Source organism: Balaenoptera acutorostrata, chromosome 2, assembly GCF_949987535.1.
Source record: "Balaenoptera acutorostrata chromosome 2, mBalAcu1.1, whole genome shotgun sequence".
Lineage (NCBI taxonomy): Eukaryota > Metazoa > Chordata > Mammalia > Artiodactyla > Balaenopteridae > Balaenoptera > Balaenoptera acutorostrata.
Genome location: NC_080065.1, coordinates 182232445 through 182259298, shown reverse-complemented (window position 1 = coordinate 182259298; position 26854 = coordinate 182232445). Strand labels below are relative to the sequence as shown.

Below are 26854 nucleotides of genomic sequence, written 5' to 3'. Positions count from 1 at the left end.
GGAGACAGGATGGAGGAAGTGGAAGGTGTTCGGCAGGGGGGAGGAGTTGGGGTGGGCAGGGAGGGGAGACAGAGGGGACATGCAGACAGACTTGGCGTGAGGGGCAGGGTTGGGCTCTGAGATGGGGGAGCGGCTTTCTGGCAGGGCTGGGTGGAGGTGTCGGGGGAGAATGGGGTCTGGCCAGCCAGCGGACGCGGTCCAGGCCAGCCGCCGGCATCCACAGCGAGGCACGAGTGGGATGCCCAAACGCTGCGTTGTCATGGAAACGGAACACAATGGGGGATGAGTGTGAGGGAGCTAATTAATCAAGGACAGAAAACGGCATCGACATCCAAAACAAAACCAGGGGAAACAAATGAAAAAACAAAGTGGGGCGGTGGTGGGAAATAATCCAAAAAAACCAACCAAACAAAAAACCCCTCCAAAACAAAACACCTGAAAGCAAGAAACAAAACAAAACAAAAAAAACCATGGAATGGGTGTGGGGCTGAAAATCGGGGTCTGAAAGGAGGACGGCTGTGGCTTCCCCAGGGAGGTGCCCCCCAACCCTGGCAGAACACAGCATCTGGCCTCCCCACCCAGCACCCAAGGGTCCTGGCAGAGGCTCGAGGCGGCCACAGTGGTGAGATCCTCATCGAAAAAGAACCTTCGGAGCAAACCAACCCAGCCACAGGAGCCCCACTTCTCAGTGACTCTCCCTTCTCTTCGTTTAGAGCTGAACAAACAGAGGCCAAGTCACTTGAATCACACAGCAAGGTAAACTCCTCAAGACCTCAGAGTCCCATGGAAAACCTGCTTCGGCAGAGGTGGGGGGCTGATGAGGCTGGATGAGCCCTGGGAAGGGCCCTCATCCTCCGGGAGCCTCAGTTTCCTCCTTTGTGAAATGGAGGCCATCGGTGATGTGTTGAGAAGGCCATTAAGCTGACCGGGGCAGTGCCCAGCACACAGAAGATGCTCAGCCTGGGCATGGGCCAGTGAAGTTTCCTTCTGGCCTTCCAGGATGCTGGAAAGATCAATGAGATGCTCATCATTGAGGGAGTTTGGGGATGAATTAGAGTTTAAAAAAAAAAAAAAAAGTAATGGGAAGAATTTCTATTGAATCCCTCCCACTTTGAGAGGCCAGTGACCTCATGCCCATTTTGTGGATGAAGCAGTGGAGGCCCAGAGAGGAGCTAGGGCTAGTTGGAAGACACAAAGAAAGGAAGTGGTAGGGCCAGAGCTCAAAGCCAGGTATGCCTGATCCCTACCTCTGAGATAAAGTGAGCCTTCTCTTACCATGGTAATTAGCAAGAATTATATCCACGTGTCCCTTCTTGGCTCTTTCAAACTTGTGTCCTTACCCTCTGGGGATACCGAAGAGGGCAAAAGTACTCATCACCCATATACACCTATCAACTGAATAATCATCAGTTGAAAAATATCCAGCAGCCATCAAAATAAATGTCCAGAAGCCATCAGTAAAAGGTTCATACTGAAAGGGATTATTGGAACATCAGAGGGAATAAGGGCTAGCTTTAGGATTTAAAGGTTAATATAATCCCAATTTATCCCTGTGTAAGGCTCAACATCACGCCCCAAAGACCCTGTTCACATCGGATCTTATCTTAAAATATCTTCCCTTAGGAGTGTCATAATTTGGAAGGTACCTCTAACACTTTTCAGAAGTAGACACAAGGCGTACATCTTGAACACGTAACAGACTTGCTGTACAGGGTTGTTAATTATAAATCAGTTAAGTGTGGGAGGGCATTTATGAACAACTGTAATTTTCGTGCTCACAATCCCCAACATGGCCGGCAGCCATCAATTAAATGGATCTGCCAATATGCTATAAAGGCTGACACCTAAGACACTTTGCCCACTTGCTTTCTCACCTACCCCATTCGTTTCTAAGGGTGTGTGGCAGGAAGAGGGCTGGTTTGCCACGAGTTAGGGGAGGATTGTGCCCATGAGCACTAGGTGGCTTAAAAATCCCCTGAGGGGGTCTCATAAGGCCTCTGGGCAGCCTTCCAGTTGGCGAGGGCGGGCGGCTGACGCTGTGTTCTGCCCAGTTTGGTGCTGACTCCCACCCACATCATCTTTCCACCCCTGGCTGCAAGCTTGAGGTGCAGGTTAGAAAAGTAAGGTGGGCACGGAACCCATGGGACGGAGTGGCCCCGCAGGACCCCCGCCCCCAATTACCGACCTGAATGGAGGGTCCAGGCAGGTTATAAGGGGACCACACCAGCCTTGGTCCTCAGCACGCTCCAGCTGGCTCTCGTTTCCAGCTCTTCTCGTCACCGAGTAGCCGGGGGGGTCCCAGTTGGGGGGGACCCGCGTGGGTGAGGGGATCAGGAGGGTGGGCGGTGGGGGGGTGGTGGGTTGAGGGGGGCGGGTCGCTTCAAACCCCGATTCACATGGAAAAACAACTCAAAAACCTTCAAAGCAACTGGGAGACGACCCCTCCCCCAGGTAGGAAGAGGCAGAAACTCAAAAACCAAGAAAGTGGGGGGCGGGGAGGGGTGCTCCAGGGGAGGAGGGGTTGGGGAAGGGTGAGGGGGGGAAAACTCAAAAGTGAGGTGATCTGGTTGGAGCACTAGGTAGGGAACTCAACAGTGTCAGACATCTCAACGATTCAGCAAGCTGCAGCTCTGAAGGGTGGGGGGGCTCTGCTGGGCATTTTGGGGTGGGAGAGGCTGCTGGGTGCTCCTCCGGACTCCAAAATGAGGATGTGGATGGGGAGGGGAGGGGAGAGGTGCGAGTTCTGCAGCCTCCACAGGGTTGACTTTAGCTTAGATTACACCTGTCAGGGGACGGGAAGGGGTCCAAGGCCTAATTCCAAAGCCCCTCCATTGAACCCCAGCCTGTGGCCCAGGGAGGGTGGGTACCGCCCCGCGGCCTGCCCTGTGCATCTTCCTTCCCCTCCCCCTTCTCCGCCACCCTGCCTCCCCACTGCCACCACCAGCTCCCTCCGCCATCGGGATAGCGTGCAAGGCCCGGAGGGACCTGGCTGGACCCCTGGCCCACGGGCTGACCAGCGGCCTTGACAAGCTCTTGTCATTTTGAGCTGGACATTTTGCTGCACCATAGATACTTTTTACTGTTGGGTTTTTTTTTTTTGGTACCCTCTCTCTCCCGATTTTTTTTTTTTTCCTGGTTCTAGCAGAAAATGGGATGATATCTTGCCAATCGACTGATTCCCCTTGTCCCCTCGCCGCGGCCGCCAGAGACACAGGGCTTTCCGAACGACAAGGTGTAATCTAATGTTCCCCTCACCCCCCCAAAACAAGAGGAAACAGCAATGCAAAGGGTGTGAGGCAGGCAGCAGGCGAGGTGTCTAGAGCTCAGTGTTCCTGCAGAACGGCCCCGGCCCCCACCCCCTCCCCGACCCGCCATGCCCAAACGGAGGAAAGCCTGCCTTCCCACCCCTGGAGCCCCCTCTCCCCTTGGGATGAGGGTGGGATGAGGAGAAGGGCTGGGTCTTGACCTACCACTGCCTACCACCAGGGTCAAGTCAGGGGCTTTGGGGGTGGAGGGTGGGGTGGCACGGCCAGGTGTAATCAGCAAGAGCCAGGGAGGTCGCCAACATACCCCAGTGGTAGTCTTTCTGGAGATACAGGAGGTGGCGGAGGGCGGGTTCCAGGCCCAATATCTGTATCTACGCTTGTTTTGGGGTGCCGGGAGGTAAGGGGAACACCTAGAGGTCATATCCACCAATTACACGGCTTGGGTGCCAGAGTTTTAATTTTAAAAACAATTTTGCCCCACAGAATTCCAAGCTATGGACTGATCTGAAGAGGCCTGGGGATGGGTTTCAGATAAAGGGTTCTGAAGAACACTTGGAAATTGGGGCAATCTGGATCTCCCTCTGGCATTGTATATTGAGTCCCGATCTCTTAGCTCAGCATTGAGAACTGGCGTTAAATCATCCCCATCTGGCTTCTTCCAAGATCCTGAGAATATCCTGTAAGTCCCTTGAAGGTGGAAAGTTCTTTCCCATGTCTCTAGCTCGCTCCAAGTTCTCCCCGCACGTTCCTATGTCATCGGGTGGGTGACACACCATTTAACCGGGTCCTGTGCACCACGGTTCAAAAATGCTATGATGCTACACCAAGTGGTAAAGACGCCATCGTCAGCCACTAATCCACACCTTAAAGGCGGACAATTTTAAAGATTTTCAAGAATATTAACAGCCAGGGAGAAAATAACCTGATCATCTTCCCACCCTGTCAAAGTCTGAGCTGCATCTCCCTTAGGAGAGTTCTGGGAGCAGAGCTCCCAGCTGCATTAAAAAAATGGGCTTGGTTTTGACCTTGGTCCTTTGAATATCAGAGATATACTTCAGGAGAAGGGGAAATCTGAATATTCCACCCACTGGATCACCCAGGGTCAGCAGAAGCTGGAGACTGTGAATTGAAGGAAGAGTTAGGTTGAGGGTGGGGATTCGGTGCAAATAACTCCCAGGGCTGGTTGCTCTGGTAACGCTGTAAATGCTTGTAGCTTTCAGGCCAGAACATGCTAGGTGGCTCTTCTCTTCTGCTGGGCTGGTACTTATCTGCAAGGGTAGCCTAACATCCAAACTGTTCCTTTTTTTTTTTTGCCCCCTTCTGATACTCTGGCCGCAGAACTTCCTGGGGGAGTGACAGGGAGTAAGATGAGAGATGTGGCTCTGGGGAGGCCACTGATCTCATGGGAACGGGGTTGCAGCCAGGAGAAAATGAGACCATGAGATGGGCTCAGACATGCATTAGCAAAAAATGAGATCTGAGCAAATGAATTAACATCTGCCCTCCAATTCTTTTCAAAGCAGTTTCCCGTAAGCCATCTTATTCAAACAGTGGATGTTTGAAATACATGATGGGGAAACTGAGGTCCCCAAAGGGAAGTGACTTGCCCAGACCATTTATCTGAACTCAATTTCCCTGTTTTACAACAACTTCGCTTGCAATTTCTTATGTGCCATGCACTACACAGGGCACGAGATGAGCATTAATTTGCTCGATGGAATCCTCCCAACTACCCTGTGAGCTAGGTAAATCAATGCTTCCTATTATTCAGATGAAGAAATAGGGACTCCAAGCAACCAAGTGACTAGCCCAAGGTCACACAGCCAGGGAGGGGCAGAGGCAGGACTTGAATCTAGGTCTCCCCAAGCCGCAAGTCTGTGCTCTCACCACCAGTCTATACTGCCCCAAAAGTCCAAGTGGTCTTCAGAGACCCTCAGCCACCTCTCAGTTTCAATTCACTGGGACCCAGCTTTAGTGAAGGGGCCAGGAGACCTCTGTCTTCCACCTTTTGGAGAGGTTCTGCCTGGCAGCTCTCACTCTGGATTCAAAAGGAGACAGGAAAAATAAATCCCTTGTTATTGCATCTGAAGTCCTCTTGCCAACTTGCCCCTGAACTTAATAATTGGGAGTTTAGAGAAGGCAGGTGAGGGACAAGAGAGAGAAAAAGGTGACCCCAAACAGGCTTACCTCAGCCCTCCACTATCATCAGTGTTGGGTAGTAAGCTGGGGGCTAGTGGCTATAAATCTAAAGGGATATTTTATTGGGGGTTGTTTTTTATTTGGGGTTGGAATGGGGTTCTCAAGGGTTTGCCTTTCCTCAGGGAGGGAACAGAAGATGGGAGCGAACATCTCCAAAGGTTTCAAGAGTGAGAGAAACACACAGAGAGAAAGAGAGTTGAAAGAGAGAGAAAGGCAGAGGGAGAGCTGGGGAAGGGGAGGGGGGAGGGGCTGTGCCCAAAGTTCCCCAGGGTTTTCTCCAGAATTCCACAGTTCTGATGCTCAGGTACTCAGAAAGTGACCGTGCTGTGTTGCTGGACAAAAGACGCCTGTGACTGGGCCCAGAGCCTGTGAGGTGGTGGGGGAAGCAGCCAACATCATCTGGGAGGCAGAGGCGTAGCACTAAAGGGCAGAATAACTGGCCAAGTAGTTCTTCCAAAGTCTGTCATGCTACATTTTCTGATGGGTGGATCCATATTGGTACCCAGCCAGGATGCAAAAAGTCATCACACCAGCTACCATGTTGAGTGCTGCCTATGCAGTGCCAAGCATGCATCATTTTGGGAGGACGGTCCACTGAAAGGTGGCCATTTCTCATATTTGGACATGTTGCTCCAATGAACAAGAACTCAAAATGCCGGCTACCCATTCAGCTGTGCTTCAAATGCCTGTTTTGGGGTTGTTTGGGAGGGTGGGAGGTGGTCTCATGCTGAAGCAGAAGGATGGAAACGTGCCTGCTTAAGCTCCCTTCCAACATGGCTGCCCTGTGGGGCTGAGGCATCAGCGCTGGGTAAAACAGAGCTGGCAAATTGGGCTGCTCTCCTCACACACCCCACCCAGGCTCTGACCTTCCACCATCTGTCTATGCCACCTCCCTTGTGCTCTTGAGCCCGGGCGGTCACTTTCTGCCCCAGCATCCCAGCTGTGGGACCCCTTCCGCCCTCCTGGATGGTAGTTGGGACAGGAACACTGGCTTTTAAATCACAATGCTTTTGGAGAACAACCACACAACAGCTCAGCCCAAGAAACCCAAACCAAAGAGCACAGAAACACAGGACAGAACCAAAGACGAAACGCTTTTGGGGAGGAGGGGGTCGGGTGAAGGGCATGGGAGGGGGGAAAAAAAAAACGAACCAATCGGTTTTTCCCCCCCAAACGAAACAAAATCAGAACATTAATAATTAAATAAAAGGAAGGAAGAAAGAAAAAAACGAAGAGAACCAAAGGAGAAAAACGGAACGGAAGACGAGAAACACTCCAACAGAAGGCGTTGGGAATTCACCAAACCGAACCGACAAGAGTGGCATGCAGAGAAGATTTTTACATTCTCCCAGCATGCATCAGGCCCAAGTTACCATGACGACGAGGAGTGCAAAAAACTTAGCAACAACATTACCAAAGGATGCATAGAGGCGACCACAATGCAAGCATCGCATGTGTGCGGCCGGCCCTAGGCCGGGCTGGGCGCGGCTGAGATTTTCGTGTCTTTCTGGGTTTTTGCTCTCACTTGGTGGTTTTTTGTTTTGTTTTGTTCACGTTGAGCTCAGTATTCGTATTCGTCATTTTTTTTTTTTAGTTCGTTTTTCTATTATTTTCTGTGTGCGTGTCTGCGTGTGTCCGTGTGCCTGTCTGTGTGCGTTTCTTGTGTGTGTGTGTCACTTTCGGAATGTAAAAATGTGGGTAAAGAAAGTAAAAAAGAAAAAAACACACCAACCTTCTCGAAGCTCTGAGGGATGTAAAGGGGGTTTGATGCAGAACACAATGACATGGGGAGAAGAGAAAAAATAGGGGAGATACAGAGAGTAAAAAGAGGACTTCCCAAGGCTAAAAGCTGCAATAGTTTGTTGATTTTTTTGTTTTCTTTAAACCAAAAAAAAAAAATTAAAATTAAAAAATAAAAAGAACAGCAACGACCTTTTAGTCTTTCCTCTGCTCTTTCCTTGACATACAAGATCTACATTTGCTTTCCACGATTTTTTTTTAAATTCAATTTTGGAGCGTCTGAGACCCAGGCAAAGAATGGGAAGCTGGACCCCCCCAAAAGAAAGGACCCCACCTCTGGGACGGGGCAGGGGGTGCTGAGGACACAGAAGGCCCCCCTCCCTTGTCGCACCCTGGGCTAGAGGCCCCACCCCCGCCCTGCCCCATGCCTGCTGCCCACACTGTCCTCCTTGAACTCTTGCCAGACTTACAAACCCCCATCCCAGGTGTTTGCAGAGAAATAAGCGGGTTAGACGAAGACCAGTCAGTTGGAGTTGTGGACGCGCTATAACTCACCAGAGGTGCCGTGGCATCGGATCGGATGTGTGCCCCCTGCCCGCCCCCGCCCCGGCGTCCCCGTCCCCTCCCACCAGGCAGCCTCCTTCCTCCTCAGAGACGAGACGCAGAACCCAAGTGCAGCCAAGGCGCTGCTTCAGGGCTGGTTGGGGCTGTGCTTACTGGGGACCAAGGGGCTGAGGGTCTCCAGGTGAGGGAGGAGCCGCACGGCCTCCCAGGTGGAGAACGGTAGGGACTTGGTGCGTCGAACGGGGGAAACGGAGGCCCGAAGAAGGCTGGCATGGGGTCAAGTATACAGAGCCAACTGGGGCAGCCCGGGGGGATGAACGGGACCCTGTTTCCTGGCAGGCGGGAGCTGTTTCTACCACGAATCGGATCAGAAACAGCCAAGGGGATGCAGGAGATAGAGGAGGAGACAAATTAAAATTTCTGAAAGGACGGAATAGAACCGACCCGGGGATGAGACGGGGTCCACAGGGACATCTAGGAGCAGGGGCAGCGCCCCCCCCCCCAACCTGGCACCTTTGAGGGGACACCAAGGGGCCCAGAAGAAAGTTTGTGTAGCCGCTTCCCAGGCCCTCCTTGGGTGGGTGGGGGCGTGGGGGCAAGGACACCCGTGCTTCCAGGCGTGACTAAGTGGGAAACTGACAAGCCTCAGCCCAAGCCCCAGGGCGTCTGCCGAAAGGAGCCCTTCTCTGAGGGTGACTGGGAGAGCGCCAGGCTCTGGGACAGCTGAGGGTGTGGGGCTGGCAGGGGCAGCCTTGAAGACCCCCCCCCAACTCTTAGATTAGGGGGGCGGTGAAGCAGGGAGAGCTACGAGGCCACGAGTCTGGAGAAGCGAAGCGAGCACACAGCAAAGGGGAGGCACTGCACGACACACCACAGAAGCCGACTCGGATGGGCGGGCGGGCGGGGTGGGACAGAGGCCTGCAGGCTCCCCCGGCCCTGTAGGCCCACGACTGACCCCTCCGGCCCCGCCCCATTCCCTCCTGCCGCCCCCCCACCCCAAGTCCTGCAGCCCACGGGGCGGCCATCACAAGGCACGGGGGTGGGGGTGGGGGTTGAAGCTGCCCCCATTTTACAGGCGAGGAAACTGAGGTCCAGAGAGGGACACAGCCTCGCCCAAGGTCCCGCGGCCACAAGCGGGGCTGGGCCTGCCTGCTGGGGTCTGCAGGGGACAGGGGAGCCCGGAGGCTGTGAGCCCGAGGAGGGAGAGGGACGGGTGGGGCGGGTCCCTGCCTTCGACCTGGACGCAGCGTTCCCTACCTCGCACGTAGAGATTGGCGGGTGAGGAGTAGCGCACGCCAGCGCTGTTGGTCGCCACACACTCGTATTTGCCCTGGTCGGTCTCCTCGCTGCTCTCAATCTGCAGGGCTCCTGTGGGTAAAGGGGACAAGGCCTGGCCCATTAGGGGAAACCTCGAGGTGGAGGTTGGTGGGAGGGCTGTCCCAGAGTCCTGTCTCTTAGTCGGTCTGGGCCGGAGAGGCAGATGAAAAAGCTGAGTCAGCCTAGAAGCCCCCACTGGGTCAGGGCCTCCCTGCCTGCCTTTCCCCACCCCGATCCTGGCCCATCCTGGCCTGAACACACCGCCTGCCCCACAAATCCTCCACCCTCAGCTGGGACCTCGTAAACGACGGCCAAGTTGAGTGACAAAACTGGGGAGAATGGGTTTTCAGGAAAGCACCAAGTGATGTTCTCCAGGCAGGGTGGGGTGGAGAGCAGGTTGGCAGTCCCAACCCACAGCAGCCGTTCCAAAGACCCTGACACTTAAGGGGCCCACCACAAATAATGTGCCAATTCAGGGAGCTGGTGATCGCCTGCTGGTTTCAACCAGTGCCTGTGTGTAAAGGACCGCAGGTCTGGGTTCCTCAAGTATGTCTGGAATCACAGGCCTCAAGGCCCACGGTGTCCAGAAACGGAGACAGGGTTGTATATCTTCAGGGGTGTTTAAATTTCAGGACTGGGTTACCGCTCCACAAGAGCAAAGGTAAAGGAGGCTGAGAGTGATGCACATCAGGTATGTTTGAAAGCAAAGGCCTGGATCCACGCTTTCTGTACCTGAAACAGACTGAAGAGTGAATTTCCCCAGAGATTTAAAGTCATCTAAGTAAGTCGGTCTGAATTCACAGATCTGTTTTAAAACCACGGGCCTGGATTCAGGATTCCGGATGCTCACAAGTGAATGAATTTTCTCAAGTGTGTCTGCAACCACAGACGGACACCCGAGTCCACGGTGCTCACAGGTTAATGGGGAGAATTTTCAAAAGTGTTTGAAATCAGGTGTGAAGGAAAACCTCTAACCCGTGCAAATAAACTTGAGGCTGAAATGCCCCCAGCGTGCTTGAAATTATAAACCTGGATCAAAGAATCTGTTGGTCATGAGTGAATAAGAATTTTACAAAGAGGTCAATTTTCTCAAGCTTATTTAAAATCACAGGCCCAAATCAAAGGTCTTGGTGCCCACAGGTAAATGAAAATAGGGCAGATTTCCCCACAATATGTTTGAAATCACAGGCCCAGATGAAAGCCTTCACTTCCCGTGAACACGTGAAAATGAATGAACCTTCTTAAGAATATTTAAAAGCACAGGGCCTTGATCACACACTATGGTGCTCATGACTAAATGAAAACGTGGCCAAGATTTCCCCAAAGATATCTGAAACCACAGGCCTGGGACAAATCTTCATTTTCACAAGCAAAATACATCTCTAAGTATGTTTGAAATCACGGGCCTTGATCAAATACTTGAGTGCCCGTGAACAAATTAAAAATGAGGCAGAGGTTTCCACAGTTATGTTTGAAATCAAAGGCCTGGACCAAAGTCCTCATTTTCATAAGTAAATAAAACTGCATAAATGTCTATAAGTACGTTAGACACACAGTCCTGGACCCTGTGACTGGCTGACTGGTAAATGAAGGTGCGGGAACACCTCCAAAAGTGTTTCAATCACACATTGTTTTTGTTTGCTGTTGTTTTTGTTTGCTGTTGTTTTTGTTTGCTGTTGTTTTTGTTTGCTGTTGTTGTTTTTGTTTGCTGTTGTTTTTGTTTGCTGTTGTTGTTGTTTTCCCCAATCACAGGTTTTGATCAGAGTCCCTGGCACCAGGAGTCCAAAAATCCAGTCCAAGGTCCCAAGCAGACCCCTCCTCCCAGCCTTGTTTGTGGGTGTCCCACGGAAGTGAGGGGAACCCACAGATCGGGAAGTTCTCTCTGGGGGCCGTAGATTAGGCTTCTGCCCCTTCATAACACTTCCTACCAACCTCAAGGCTCCAGGGAAGCAGGCAGGCAGGTATTACTATGGAGGCCCAGAGAGGGCAGGGAGCCTGCTCAAGGTCACACAGCATTTCGTGGCAAAGTCAGGACTAGACATGGACTCTTCCCTAGGGCTCCCATCCAGGCCTGTTCTAGTCTATTCTCTAAGGGCAGCACCATGGGGCTGCCTTTGAGACTGCCTATCTCTCTGCTCCCTCAAGCTGGACCCTCCACTCCCCCTGCCCCGCCACCCAAATCAAAGCTCCAGAGCTGGAAGGCCCCCTCTGCACGTCCATTGTACAGATGGGAAAACCAAGGCTAGAGACGGATGAGGGCTGCATACAGAGCAGTGGCCAGAAGCCTGACTCCCAGCGCTCTGGGTGGGCATGGGAGACGCTGCCCCTTCCTGAGGACACAACCCCCTGACTGCGGCCAGGTGACCCAAGGGGCCACCACGGCCACACTCAGCCCCCAGCCACAGATACTGACACAGACACAGAAACTGCACAGACACTGGGCGGGGTGGCGAGGAGAACACATGTGGAGGGGGGGCCTGGGGCAGACCCCATGGAGCCTGGGGGGCTGGGCGGGCGGCGAGAGAGTGTGAGTGGGTGGGTGGGTGAGGAAAGAGCCTCTTACCTCGGATCGGAGTGCTTTCTGTAAGGGAAGCAGAGAGAGTCAGGTGAATGTCAGAAGGCAGTCCTGGGGGGGCCAGAGGGCCCCAGGGAAGCGGGGCTGGGCCACGAGCCAGGCCTGAACACTCTGCCCCCAGGGCTGGGAGGGGGCGCTGAGGCAGCCCTGGGCCTACAAACCCTGCAGGCCTTGCTGAGGAAGAATCAGGAGGGCTTCCCGTAGGAGGCAAGAATCTCCTGGGGAAGGAGAGGCTGAGTCTAGAAGCCCCTCTGGACTGGCCTGAGGGGCGTGGCCATGCCCCAGGGAGGTCCATGGCCTCGCCTGGCCCTGTGGGCTGCCTTTCCTCTGGGCCGAGGAAGGGAGGTCCACGACCTCCCCCCCTATTCCTTCTTGGGAGGGTCACGGAATGATGGGGGTCTCAGGAGTCTTGTTAGAGAAGGGGGAGAGGGGTTAGTGCCCCAGGGCTGGGCATTAATAAAGCAAAGGGAAGGTGTTACAGACAGGCCAAGTAGGAGGGACAGGGGAGGGCAGTGAAAGGGGATGGAGGGCAGAGGGAGGGCCCTGCAGCCTCCTTAACATCCAAAAGGAAAAGAGGAAGAGAACGATCTATGTGTCTATATGGGTGCTGGGGGCTGGGACACCTCAGGAGACCAGAAATGGTGGTGCCGGGCTAGAGTTTCCCGCCCTCTGCTCATCTTCCCAGGGGAGATCTGGGCCCCCTCTCTCTCTGCTGAGGACCTGGGCACCCCAAGGCCAAGGCAGAGAAGCCGCCAAGGGTGAGAAAACACAGCTCTTTCTGCCTGGCCCAGACCCGTTTTGCAGATGAACAAACTGAGGCCCACAAGGAGCCAAGGAACTGTCACGCCATGAGCCAGAGGCAGGGGTGAGCCTTGAACCCAGCTCTCCGGCCTCCCAGGCTGGGGCCCCTCTAGAACTTTAGGGGGGGCCCTATATTATCTCTCACAAAATCCCCAACCTAATGGGGCCATTCCCCTTCTTCCCACAGAGGGAGGGGAGAGAGGAGGAAGGAGGGGAATTTGCCTAAGGCTGCACCATGGAGAGCGAAAATCTGGGTCAGTGGGAATCTAGGTCAGCTCTGGCTCAGGCTGTTTTACTACACTTGGACTATCACCATAGTCCAAGTGACAGAAGCCAGAGGCCAAAGGACAGAACTTCCCAAGATGGCCAAATAGCCCATGGCCACTATGTTGAGAGGAAAAGATACACCTCTTGGGTATTAAAGGTGGTTTTGCTTTCTACTCCGAGGAAGATGAGAAGTTACTATTACGGGCCAATATCAGTCATTCTTACCTTAGTAAGAATTAGCCCAGCAAGCTGGATTCAGGGGATTTAGGCTGGGCTGGGAAAAGAGGACGAGATACACCCAGTACTAGCCCAGCTGGAACATTCCTCCCTCTCCCTAGATCCAGCCCGCAAACTTCTGTAATTTCACATTTTCCAGCAGTGTCAAGGCCCAGAATGGGGCAGGGGGTGCCGTATGTGCGAAGCTCCACTAGCCCCTCGTGGTCTTGTCTTTTTTCCTCTTTTCCTTTTGGGCTCCTCTCTCTGCAGCCCCTGGGTGCCCGGATGGGGAGGGCTGGGTGGTCAGGGGCAGGGGGGCGGTGGGGGGAGACGTTAGTAAACATGCCACGTGGAGTGGGTCACAGTTACTGTCACGGTGGCCATTAGTCAGAGGGGAGGGGACGGGAAGGGGGGACACGGTGGGGTGGGGGGGCGTTAGTTGTTGACGTGGTGAAGAAATTAAACTTACCAAAGGTTTCTGAACGTTTACAACGGAGGGACAAGAAAAGAGAACAGGAACATTAACGGGTGGTATGCAGAAGCCTGTATCCTCGTGGGTGCGGGAGGGGAGGTCAGAATAATGATCAGATTGATTACAATTTTTTTTTTTCCTTTGGCCGTGCTGTGCGGCTCGTGGGATCTTAGTTCCCCGACCAGGGATTGAACCCGTGCCTCCTGCAGTGGAAGCTCAGAGTCTTAACCACCAGACCACCAGGGAAGTCCCTTGATTACGATTTTTAAAGCAGCTGATGTTCATTGAGCACTTGCTACATGCCAGGCAGCCTGTCAGGGGCCCCTCACAGAAACGCTAGGGAATAGGCACGGTTTATGAGGATGCTGAGACCCAGGGGATGGGGCACCAAGGTCCACAGTCTTAACCATTTCATTATATTGGGGCGACAATGGTGGAAACAAGCAGAGAAGCAACTGGATCCCGAAGGTTGCCATCACTCCTCCAGCTGAACCCCCCAAGCTGCAAATATCCTCAGACAGGTCGGGACGGGGAAGGCTACGTCTCTCCCCAGTGCGAGGTCCAGGTCTCTCCCGGGAAGAAATTCTGGGCTTAACATCTGCCCCTTTTCAGGGTTTGGGTCTTTGTTGAGGGAAGGCGAAAGCAGAGGATGGGCAGACAGGACTCCTCAGAGGATGGGACTGGGCAGTGAGTGGGGGGGAGGGGCGCTGAGAACGATGGAGGTGGCCTTCAGGCAGGGGTGGCTCCAGGGCGGGGGGGCCCTCAAAGGAAGGGGAGAGAGAAAACAGAGGGTGCACCAACACATGGCCACGTGACTGAAACATGCGTGAGCGCCCGCGGGCACATCCCGACCACACACGTGTCCGCGCACACAAGGACCAGCCTGAGACGTGCACACGGGAGGGACTGTCACGCGGATACACGTGTGACCGAGACACACGTGGACAGGCTTTGCTATGTGGGGTGGGGAGGCAACCCTGTGCCGACGGCACAGCCTGTGTGTGCCCGCACACGGGGAGCAGGTCAGGACACACAGGGAGCCCGGACACACACACGTGGACGTTCGTGAGGCAGTTAAGACAGCCGACACAATGCACACACAGCCCCGCAGAAAGATGGACCCACAGACAGAGGCACAGAGGTGCTGTGCTAAGACATGATTGTGGAAGTGCCTGGCCCCAAGGTGGCCAAGGCCTTGTGCTCTGTCCAAGGCTCTCCTATCCCGGCCGGGGCCTGGACAGACAGGCTGGACTGCCTGTCTGTGCCCCATCATGTCCTTGCTGCTTCAGTCTTGGAGACACTCTCTCCCTGCAGCCCTCTATGGCTCCCCAGTACCTTACCTGTCTATGCCCACTATCTCCTCTGGAGACACCCACTGCTCCAGTACTGGAAATACTCTCTTGCCTTTGCCTTATGCTCCCCTCTACTCCCACCTGTCTGGACCCCATTATATCCTCACTGGACAAGTCTACTGCTTTAGCACAGAAGATACCCTCCCTCTGCCACCTTCCATGGCTCCCCATCACCTCTCCCTGTCTGTTCTCCCACTGTGTCCCCACTGTTGGGGCACTGTAGACACTCCTCTGTGGGTTTCCATCACCCGCAACTATCTGTGCCTCATTAGGACCCCACTGCGTGGGTACTGGAGACCCTCTGCCCCTGCGGCCTCTGCAGCTCCCCATCATTGTACATATCTGGGTCCATTATATCTCCATGCAGGCACTGAAGAACTCTCCCCGTACCATCCGCCATAGCTCCCCATTACCCTTGCCTGTCTATATCCTATTACCTCCCCACTGGTTCAGCTCTGAAGACACTTTCTCCCCCAATACCGATGCCCTCCGTGGCTGCACATCAGCTCTGCCTTTCTGTCCTCCATCAGTCCCCAGGGCTCGGGCCCTGAGATGCTGCCCTCCCCCTTCTACCCTCTGTGGCTCCCGCATCCTCCTGGCCACCTGTGCTCACCTGATCGCAGCTGCTTGATGCGCCCGTTGCTGGCACTGGGGTCCACGGGCAAGAAGTCCTTGAACCAGGTGATCTCGGGGTCAGGGTTGCCACTCGCAGCACAGAGCATGGTAGCTGTCCGAGTCCGCTCTACCACCTTCAGCTGGGGGCCCATGTCGATGTTGGGGAAACCAGGGGGCAGCTGGTCCTCTGAGGGTGGAGACGGGAAAAACAAAGCAGAGGCCCAGTTGTCACGAGGCCATCCCACCAGGGTGGGGCTCAGGGACGGGCCCTGGGTCCAGCCCCTGCCTGGCTGGGTGACCTCCTGTAGCCGGTTTCTTTCTCTGTCTGTGAGAAAGACCACTCTCATGTCGGGGAGCTGCTGGGAGAACATCAGGCGAGACCAGTACCTCTGACCCGGGGCGATCCGGCCCCCAGGGGACACTGGGCCATGTCTGGGGACATCTATCGCTGTCACTCCTGGCATTGAGTGGGTGGGCCCAGGGATACTGCTCCACCCCTCCCAGCGCCTAGGACGGCCCTGCAGAGGATGATCCGGCCCTGATGTCAGCAGCGCAGAGGCTACAAAACCCTTGGGTTACTTTACAGCAGCCAGAAGGAGCTTTTTGGAATGTAAACGGCACCACACCGCCCCGCCTGCTGCCCGTGGCCCCCCCTGCTGCCCGTGGCCCCCCCCACCCTCTGGAGGAACCCAGCCTCCTTGCCCGACGCTGGCCCTCGCCGGCCTCGGCTGCCCCGTCACACGCCAGCCTCACACTTCTCGCTCTCTCCATCCAGCCACACCAGCCACCTTGGTCCCCAAAGTCATCACGCCCCTCCTGCATCACCCCTGGGCATCCACGTCACCTCAGGCTAGCTCGTGGCCCCAAGTTATAAATCCTCCTGGGGAATTCCCTGGCGGTCCAGTGGTTAGGACTCCGTGCTTCCAGTGCAGAGAGCACGGGTTTGATCCCTGGTTGGGGAACTAAGATCCTGCATGCCACACAGCATGGCCAAAATAATAACAATAATAATAAAAAATTCTCCTGGACTCCAGAACATCCAAGCGTCAAACTCCATGGCTCATGATGTATCCGCATCTCCGCCATGTCCCTACCGCCCCCTGCGGGTCCTGGCACACAGCAGGTGTGCCTACTACTGAGCCCATGCTCTAGAGCCCACGAGCCACAACTACTGAGCCCGTGAGCCACAACTACTGAAGCCCGTGTGCCTAGAGCCCATGCTCCACAACAAGAGAAGCCACCTCAATGAAAAGCCCGTGCACCTCAACGAAGAGTAGCCCCCGCTCGCCGCAACTAGAGAAAGCCCGCGCGGAGCAACGAAGACCCAACAGCCAAAGATAAATTAAAAAAAAAAAAAATCTTAAAAAAAAAAAGAGTGGATGTATGTATTTGTATTAACAGATACACTTTGCTGTACACCTGATACTAATACAACACTGTGAGTCAATTATACCCCAATAAAAATTTTTTTTAAAAAAAGAAGAATGTGGTTCTGGCCTGAGGCGATGGGGCGGGTGGCCTTCATTCATGTAATCTGCACATCGCACCATGGGCTCCATGGCCTGACTCAGCTGGAGTTGATGCCAGGGTGGGGTATGCAGCTCAACAGCCTCCCACCAGGTCCCACCCCCTCTTGCACCTTTGCCCTCCCCCTCCAGCACCTGGACTCCTGGATCCTTTTGCTCTCACCCCTAAAACCCCCAGCTCTGGTCTGGCCTGTCATCTGCAGTGGACAAAGGGTCCCCTGGGGTAGGGCAGGCTTCCTCAGCTAAAATTAAAACAGCCACTAGCCCCCTTGTTATGGGCTGAAATGTGTACCTCCCCCCTCCTCCAATACATACGTTGAGGCCCTAACCCTCGGAACCTCAGAATTAGATTGTATTTGGAGACAGAGTCTTTACAAAGGTCATTAAGTCAAATGCAGTATTAGGGCGACCCTCATCCAACACAACTGGTGTCCTCATAAGAAGAGGAGATTAAGAACCAGGCACACACAGAGTGGAGACCATGTAAAGACCCAGGAGAAGACGGCTGTCTCTGAGGCAAGGAGAGAGGCCTCAGAAGGAACCAACCCTGCCGACACCTTGATCTAGGACCTCCAGCCTCCAGACTGTGAAAAAAACATGTGATGTAAGCCGCCCAGACTGTGCTACTTTGTCAGAGCAGCCCTAGCAAACTCACACAGTCCCTGCCCCACCCCTGATGGACAAGTGACAAAAAAGTGACTGCACGCAGGGCTGATGAGACCGAGGAGAAACAGGTCTGCTAGTCCACAGCTGGCAGGAATGCTTATTGGTACAGCGGGACCAGGAGGGGTGAGTTGGTACCATCCACCTGAGACCCCCGAGCCCTCAGCTCAGCGGCTGGCTCCCCAGGCCCGTGCACTCAAGGAGGAAGGCAGAGGTATTCCTGAGGCACCAACAGTAACGGGAAAATGCTGGCAACAATCTAAACACCTGTAGAGACCTGGGCCATCTATGAATGGGTCCCTGAAACAAGCAGAAGGAATCTCCTTACAGACAGATTCGTAACAAACTCCAAGATGCATTCCTAAGTGGACAGAGTTCAGTGTGAAAGATGTGTAGACCAAGGATCAAAAACTACAGCCCCTGGGACTTCCCTGGTGGCGCAGTGGTTAAGAATCCGCCTTCCAATGCAGGGGATGTGGGTTCGATCCCTGGTTGGGGAACTAAGATCCCACATGCTGCGGGGCAACTAAGCCTGCGCGCCGCAGCTGAGCCTGTGCGCTCTGGAGCCCGCACGCCACAACAAGAGAGAAGCCCGTGCACCGCAATGAAAGACCCCGCGTGCTGCAACTAAGACCCAGCAGAGCCAAATTAATTAATTAATTAAAAGAAAACAAAAACAAAAACAAAAAACTACAGCCCCTGGGCCAAACCTGGGGCCCCCGCTTGTTTTTGTTGACAAAGTTTCATTGGTGCACGGCCACGCCCATTGGTTTCCTCATCATCTACACGGCTTTCCTGAACTGAGAAGTTGCAAGAGACACTGTCTAGCCTGCAGAGTCAAAAATATTTACTCCGGTGTTTTACAGAAGAAGCCTGCTGCCTCCTGGTAAAGATAAAGCTGCTATCTGTGTAAAAAGGAAATAATAAACGTGTATTTGCTTACAAATGCCCAGGAGGGGCACCGGGCATGGTGGGTGTGTTGGGGGATGGACAGGGGGCTGGGGAAGAGGTGGGCCAGAGGCCACCATGTGGGGAGGGAACAGAGACCCAGGTACGTGGAAGCGGCAGGAGGCCAAGACGGGGTAAGGGAGAGCCTGGCCGGGGCACCATCACCCCGTGTCCCCAGTTAAACAAGAGAGCTGTGGTTCTGGCCCGAGCAGGGGTCGCTTCGTAGAGGAAAACGGCCCCAGTCCCAAGTCCTGAGCACTATGTACCAGGCCCTGTAAGGTAGCTTTCTGTGCCCACCTCTGAGATGGGATCTATTTCACAGAGGGGGAAACTGAGGCTCAAACACATGTGTACCTGCCCGGGTCATACAGCCAGGACACAGCAAGGCTGGGATTTGAACCCAGGCCGGGCTAAGCCTGGAGGAAGCTGGGTGTGGCCGGCATCTGCCGAACCCCCAAGCCGGGCCTGGACCTGTGGGGTCGGATGGGGTGGCTGGATCCTGTCTAAGCTGCTTCCACACCCAGTTTGTTCTTCCCGGCCCGGAGGCCTGGACCACCTCATGCATGGTTCTGATTGGCTACTGATGACGTCACTGGAGGTTTGGGCCAAGCCAACTGGGCCTCAATTCTTGGTGGTCAAACCTGGCCCAGGCGTGCTGGGGGCTGGGTCTGCTGGCATCCCTCTGTGCCCCCGTTTCCTCTGTGTGTGTGCACGGGTGCACGAGTGTGCATGCGTGCTCACCCACATATGCACCCGCACCCCACGCGTGTCCACACGTGAGCACTTCCTGGGTGCGTGCAGCCCCGCGAGGGGCCCCCGTGAGTGCCTGTGGGCGGCAGCCAGCCAGGGTGGGGGAGGCCGCGGCCGCCTGACGTTACCGAGAGCTCCTAATTAAACAAAAATGTTCATCGAGTACCACATTGTGCCTGATTCCTCGGAGTTTAATTAAAACAACAGCGCGGCAGGCGTGAGCAGGGTCCACAATCAGATGGCAGCGGAGGAAGGGAAGCTGGGGGTGCTGGGCCCGGCAGCCCAGACCTTCCCGCTCAGCCGCGGGTGGGGGGGGAGGAGGGTGTCCCTGGGGCTCTCGGGGCGGGGGCGCCTGAGGCGGGGGAGGCAGGGGGCACAGGCGTTCTGGGTCAAACGCTCTGGGCTGGGCGCCCAGCCCAAGCGCCACGTCTTTCTAGGCGGCCCGAGAACAGAGAGATGCCAAGGGTCTTGTTGGGGGGGGGGGGGGCGGGGAACGGAGATGTGTCTTTCCCAGACTCCCAGAGACTGAGCGGTTAATAGATTCACAGCGTGTCCTTTTAACTCTCTGAGCGCTTACAATGGAGGCTGGCACAGTGGGGGGGGGGGGGGCGGGGCGGGAGGCGGGCTGTTCCTGAGAAAGGTCAGGGCAAAAATATCTGCTGGGAAGAGGCGGGGCGGGTGGACTCCTCCCCTTCCCTCCTCCTCCCTCAATCGGCCAGCAGGATGGGCTCCAGGACACACACACAATGAAACTATGAGGCCTCTTGTTAAAAAATTACTAGGAATTTCCAGGCGGTAACGGCAGAGCCTTCTGAGGGTGGTCGCACACCAGGGTCTGGGACCACGTGCCCCTGCGGCCAATGTGACAGCTCCTCCCAGGGCCCCAAGCTGACCATGGCTCCACTGCCTGGGAGGACACTGGATGACTCCCAACCTGGGAGCCACTTGTGGGGGCCACCTGCCCCCAGTGGCTGGCAGTGGCTTGTACTTTTTTTTCTTTTTCCTTTTGGCCGTGCCGCGCAGCATATGGGATCGTAGTTCCCTGACCAGGGATCCCGCATCCCCTGCAGTGGAAGCGTAAAGTCTTAACCAATGGACCACCAGGGAAGTTCCAAGTGGCTTCTACTTAGAGATCAGACAGGGTCAGGGTGCCCCTGTAGGCGACAGGCAGAATCCACCTACCCACCCACCCACCTGACAGCTGCAGTATGGCTGGTGGCAGCTGTCTTGTCACAACCAGAATAACAACAATGACAGTAATAATAATATCAGATCGGTAGAATCAACCAAATGCTTGTTCCCCTCGCGGCACCGTGCTGGTCCCCCACTTGTATCTGGTTCTGAAACAATCCCTTGTGGTGAACATCATTATTATCCCACTTTGGAGGTGAGGACACTGCAGCTCAGAGAGGTTCATTAACTTGCCCAAGGTCACAGAGCTACGGAGGGGCAGTGCCAGGATGCGAACTCAAGTTGCAGGCCCCTGGGTTAAAACCACCTTGCAGGGCTTCCCTGGTGGCGCAGTGGTTGGGAATCTGCCTGCCAATGCAGGGGACATGGGTTCGAGCCCTGGTCTGGGAAGATCCCACATGCCGCGGAGCAACTGGGCCCGTGAGCCACAACTACTGAGCCTGCGCGTCTGGAGCCTGTGCTCAGCAAAGGGAGAGGCCGCGACAGTGAGAGGCCCGCGCACCGCGATGAAGAGTGGCCCCCGCTCTCCACAACTGGAGAAGGCCCTCGTGCAGAGACGAAGACCCAACACAGCCAAAAATAAATAAATAAATAAATAAATTTATAAAAAAACAACAACAACAAAAAACCACCTTGCAAGGGAGAAGGCAGCAGGGAGCAGCTGGGGTCAGGGGCAGGCGGGTTTGTGGTGAGACTGTCTGAATGATGCTGTTTTACAATAAGGAAGCCATTTTCTGGTCCCTAGCCCACCTGAATGAGGCCAGCAAGAAGCCCACAGGAAGGATCTGTGTGAATCTATGAGGAGGTGATATTTAGCTGTTTCTGCCTAGCCAGCCTCTATTCCTCCTTTGTTTCTTTAGGGGAACCACCCCTTACTGACCCCGTCTACTTGACTCGAGGGAAGACTCTGCCGATCAGAGTATTTGTTCCTCCAGCCACACTGACCAGCTCAGGGATGGTCATCTGACCCAAGCTGGGCCAACGAACAGCAACAGTCCTGGGTCATTTAGTCCAGGGGGCCCCGGAGCCTGGGGCTAATGGGGGGAATCTCACTAAGGATACAGTTGGTAGGGAAGAAAACAAACCCAGAGGCAGAAAGTGAACTCTGAGAACATCAATATGAGCTCCTGGATCCAGCTGAACCTGAAGCTAGTCTACTCCACAGATATTTTAATTACATGAACCAATGAATTCTCAGTTTGAGTTGGATCTGCCTCTTGTAATCAGAAGAGCATGATTAAGATGACAGATGGAGATGACTCTAGTCCCTTAACACTCTTCTTTTCGGCAAAGACTCAGTAAATTCCTACCAGAAGGCTCTGGGCCCCAGTTGTATTACAGGCTAAAAAAAGGAGATCAAGGTCCCCCCAGAGAGAAAATCCAAAGCAAGACTTTCATGAATCCCTTTGGTATTTGTCCCCAAAGTCCAGGCCCCAGGTCCTCCCCGACCCACCCTGGGGAGCCCAGTACCTCGGAGGACAGTGAGCTTGGCATGGACGGTGATCTCCCCGACTGAGTTCTGGGCCACACACTCGTACACGTTCTCATCCCGGGGTGTCCGGAGTGGCTGGATCCTCAGCACGGCCCCTGCACTCCCATCAAACTCAATCGTCTGCCATGGGTAGGGGACAAAGGTCAGGGTGAGGCTGGGGTCCCAGGCGTGAACAGGAGAGGAGCTGGGGGCTGTACACACATGTGTGTATACATCCAATGTAAAGATGCTGGAGGCAGAAAACGGTCTGTACAAGTAAAGGGTATTGTGCATAAGTGGGTGTGTGACACTCGCACGTAAGTCTGGTGACAGGCATGCGAAGGCGTGCTGGACGTGGATATGTGCATGTCTGACCATGTACTTGTGCACAGAGTTGTGAATTCCCTTGGGTGTGCAGTGCTGAGATAAGATTCAGAGAGGGCAGGGAGTTGCTTGAGGCCACACAGCACAAAGGTGGCAGGACAAGCGAGCCTGAAGGGCCCTCATGGGGCACATGGTGGGGGGTGCACGTGGCAGAGAGTGGGTGGGAGAAGAGAAGGGACCTGTCTGGAGAGGGGGCCTGCCCTGACTGCCCGTGTTCCACCTGGGGAACGTTTCTGGGACGGCTTCTGCGGCCGAGCTGCCGTGGCCCCGTCCAGGGGTGGGGCTGGCCCTCAGCTGTCTTCCCTCCCCTCCCCCCCTCCCCCGACTCACCTCAAAGCGCTGCGAATTGACCTTCTTGCCCTTCTTGTTCCAGGTCACGCGTGGCTTGGGATCGCCCGTGGCCTGACACACAAAGGAGGCCACGCCCCCTGACACGCCAATCTGGTCCTTGGGTTCTTTGATGAACCTGGGGGGTTCTGGGGAGAGAGCAGAAAGCAGAGGGGCTCTGGTGGGCCTGGGCATGTGACGAGGACCCTATGGGGCCAGGTAAACATGCCCTCCATCCTCTGTCTGGCCACAGAGGTATCATGTGGGCCCGAAAGGAGGGCTGGAGAGAAGAAGAAATGATACCACTGCCCCCTGTGGGTACCCCGGGCCCTGCCCAGCACCTCCACCCCCCCAACCCGGATACAACAGCCTCACATACTCACACGAGGACACACCTCACGTGGGCACACCTGCTCAGACCCAGTGCCACAGGGGAAGGGGAGAGGGGATACCCCTGAGACTTCGGGGTCCCTAAATTCAGCCCCTGAAGGCCCTCAGTAGTGACCAGCCAAACTATGGAGGGTCCTTGATCTTAAGAAGACTTGGGAGGAGAGAACTTGGTGGAATCCCCTGATGGGACATGTGGGGAGACTGAGGCATCAAACAGGGAAGCAGAGGGGTGACCAAGGGACCTGAGGTCAGAGCCAGACCAGAGATCGAACCCAAGACTCCAGCCTCTTCATCCGTGGGAGGGGTCCAAACACAAGGAGTCAGAGCTGGAGGCCAGAGCTCAGAATGGGTGATCGGATGCTGCCAACCACTAGAGCAAGTGCTTATTGAGCGCCTACTGTATGCGGATGGTGTACACTCGGCAACGTCACAGCCTTCTGACAGTGCCGGGGGACAGAGCCACCACGATCCTCATTTCACACTCGAGAAAACCAAGGCACAGACCAGGCAAGGCCCTCGCTTCGACACAGCCAGCCAGTGGCTGAGCGGGGATTTGAACCGGGCTGGTCCCGTGCTCCCATCCTTTGCCCCTCATGATGATCTGATGTGCTAAGTCTCCCCAGGAAAGTCTCAAGTGGGAGCTACTATGTCTTTGATGCCTACACAGCCTCAACTCTGCACCTCGAACAGGCTACAGTACCTGAGAGTTCATTAACATTGTCCTCTTTTTTTTATTGACTTTTCACAGTAACCTCTGAATCGCCCAAAGGGATACTGGATTTCCATCCACAGTAATGCTACAATGTATCCCATAAAATGAATTCAGTTACTTCTGAGAGTTTTACCAACAGACCCAAGGGCTGCAACATACTTACAAGGTCCAGAGGGAAACAACCTACATATCCAACAAAACAACAAAAGGGGATTATTAAATGAACACTGGGCCACCCACTAAGTGGAATACTATGCAGTTGTAAAAAGGGACAAGGATGCTTTTGTAATGAACTACTAGGACAGGAATAGCAAGATACACTATGAAATGGACAAAAAGTGAGGGGTAAAAAGTATAGTAAATGCTCCTGTTTGTGTGATGAGAAAAATGAAAATGGGGAAAGTGTGTGTGTGTGTGTGTGTGTGTGTGTGTGCACAGAAACAGCAGCTGGCTCTGGGAGGAGAAAGCAGGTGGCTGGACACAGGGGAAAGAAGGCTTCATACCCTGGTACCTTTTTTACATTTAGAACTACTGGAAGATAAATTGACATTATTATTTTTGTAAGGTTTGAATAGAAAGGTGAGCCAATTAAAGAAATATATTAAGTAAGCAAAAGTTTGGGGTCTGAGGAGAGGCAGAGAGAGGATGAACAACTCAAGCTTGAGCAACGCCAGGTCTCTGAGCACTGAGCCACTCAGGTTCACCTAGAAAGTTCTGGCTGCTCAGAAGTGCCGAGAAGTTCAAGGAGGCTTCAGGTTCCAAGTCTGGGTGCCACAGAGCCCAATTTCTCCCATCTGTGACTCAGGCTGGGCTTTGAACAAAATAAGAGTCCCCGTCTCAGTGGCTTGACTGGACTCACCTCCCTCATTCCAGGCTGTGCTCCCATTGATATGACCACATAAGTCTACACTGGCCACCTCTCTGGAAAATCAGTAGACCCCACTGCATGCATGCATCAGTGGGCTCACTCAAATCCTGTGTATCTTACTGGGGAAGTGACTGTTAATTCCACTGTACAGATGGGATTGTACAGATTCAGGGAGGTTAATGAGCTTGCATGAGGTCACACAGCTCAGAAATGACAGCACCAGGGTTTGATCCTGGGTCTATCTGTCCCCAAGCCCACGTCTTCTGTTCCTCTCACCTCCAGGCCCTGAGCCTGATTTCGACGTTTTTGCTCCACGCTGAGCCCTGGGCTGGGCCTGACTCTCTGGCTCTGCCTGCCTGGGTTGCCCCTCCTACAGGAATGGTGACTGGGGCCATATGGGTCCCCAGCCAAGGTCACGGGGGAAAGTCTCTGTGGTCAGGTCAGGAATCTCGCTTCGGGGAAAAATCCTCCCTGGGGAGCCACTGGAAGGAAGGGCAGAAGCGGGCTGAAGGGAGTAAGAAGCATCCAGCTGCCTTTTTATGACTCGGAGCCGGGAAGACAACCCAAGCACCCTCCAATCCGGGAAACGAGACACGATGGGAGCCCGTGCTGTCCCTCCTCCTCTCTTCATCTGGCGGCTTCAACCTCAGCTCAGCCAGCACCTCCCCCAGGGAGCCTTCTTGGATTACCACTGGCCGGGTCAGGACCCCCTCTGTCCGCATCCTTCCATGGGCGCCCCCTTCCATCACGGCCCCGATCACACTGGGTTGAAATACTTGGTTATGTGCCACCTGGCAGGGTGGGCATGAAACAGACCCCACTCCTTGGGACCCCACCACACCACTTCTCTGTGCCCAGTGACCCTTGAAAAACTGGGGCTTTGAACCTTGATGCTTGCCTAATACTGGGCCCAATGAAGCTGCCCACTCGCTCCCTGGCGCCCCCTCGCTGCAGGGCAGACGCCTCTCAGCTTACCTCCAGGCAGCTCTGGGATCCCAGACAGCCCAGAAGAGCTTTCTCCACCCGCTGCATCCCCCATTCGAATATTTCTTGCAGATGCTTAGATTCTCTCATTTGGACAAACCCTCCCTTCCTCTTCCTGGCAAAGGGGCCCCGGACATAAGAAAGACACACTGGGGTATGGCCGCAGCCTGTGGCAAGCAAGCGTTCCTTTTGTGCTGGGCTTGTTCTCACACTCAGCTCTATTCTGAGGCTCAGAAAGGGTGAGCGACTGGCCCCCAGTCACCCAGCTTGTGATGGGCAAGAGCTAAGATTCCAACCTGGTCCTATTTGGCTCCCAAAGCCCTGCAAATAGTACACTTGATATACAGGGTGGTGGGTCTTCAGTGATGGAGAGCACCCTGGGTGTTCCTGTTTCTTAGATGAAGAGACTGAGGTTCAGAGTGGCGACGCCAACAGCGCAGAGGCTGGGAAGGGCTTGGCCTGATTTCTGTTTTTCCATTTCAGATTTTGCAGAGAAAAATCTGGTGCCAGAGCTGGAGACCCACCCACCAGTCCCCTCCAACCCAGCCTGGGCTGGCCGCACAGCACCCTGGGAAGGCCCCACAGGACCAGAAGCTGTTTCTAGGGCAGAAATCACTCCTCTTGGTGCTGGATGGTGGACACTTCAGCTGTCTACCCGGGCTCTCTACCACCTGACAGCCCCCACCCGAATGGTTTCCTGAGGACCTGGGCTACTCCTTGAAGCTGGCAGTGCCAATCACGGTGCCCACAGCCCCTCTGCTGGCCCCCAGATGACAGGGTTCCTGCTAAACAGACCACCTCCTGGGGTCAAGATGCCCCAGCTTTGGAGACGGAGACCTGGGTTTGAGTCTAGGCCGCTACCAATACCTAAAGGGATACAGTAGTAACAATTCCAGGGGAATTCCCTGGCGGTCCAGTGGTTAGGACTCCGCACTTCCACTGCCAGGGGGCACGGGTTCGATCCCTGGTCAGGGAACTAAGATCCCACATGCTACACGCAGTGCAGCCAAAAAAAAAAAAAGAATTCCAGGGCTCACTGAGGGAGCATCCACGGAGCTAACCCCGGCTACATGCCCAGTGCTGATGGCCTGGGTCACACTCCCTCACGGCTCACCTGGACCACTGCAGTCTCCTCTGCCCTGGCATCCCCCCATCCTGTCCTCCCCCGCCCCAAGTCTGTCCTCCCTCAGCAGCCAGAGGGCACCTGTGAGCACCTCAGTCAGGACCTGCCCCTCCTCTGCCCACAGCCCTCCAGG

At 54.7% G+C, this 26854-nt stretch overlaps 1 protein-coding gene across 1 annotated transcript in view; it reads right to left on the bottom strand.

Moving 5' to 3' along the window:
• Nucleotides 1-26854, bottom strand: part of PTPRS (protein tyrosine phosphatase receptor type S) — a 100760-nt gene that overhangs the window by 32263 nt on the left and 41643 nt on the right. The window contains exons 3-6 of the mRNA XM_057540471.1: nucleotides 22648-22793; nucleotides 21933-22074; nucleotides 15383-15571; nucleotides 9027-9137 (exon numbers count right to left, since the gene is read on the bottom strand). Of these exons, the coding sequence (XP_057396454.1) occupies nucleotides 9027-9137; nucleotides 15383-15571; nucleotides 21933-22074; nucleotides 22648-22793 (588 nt within the window). The remainder of the gene's footprint in view (nucleotides 1-9026; nucleotides 9138-15382; nucleotides 15572-21932; nucleotides 22075-22647; nucleotides 22794-26854) is intronic.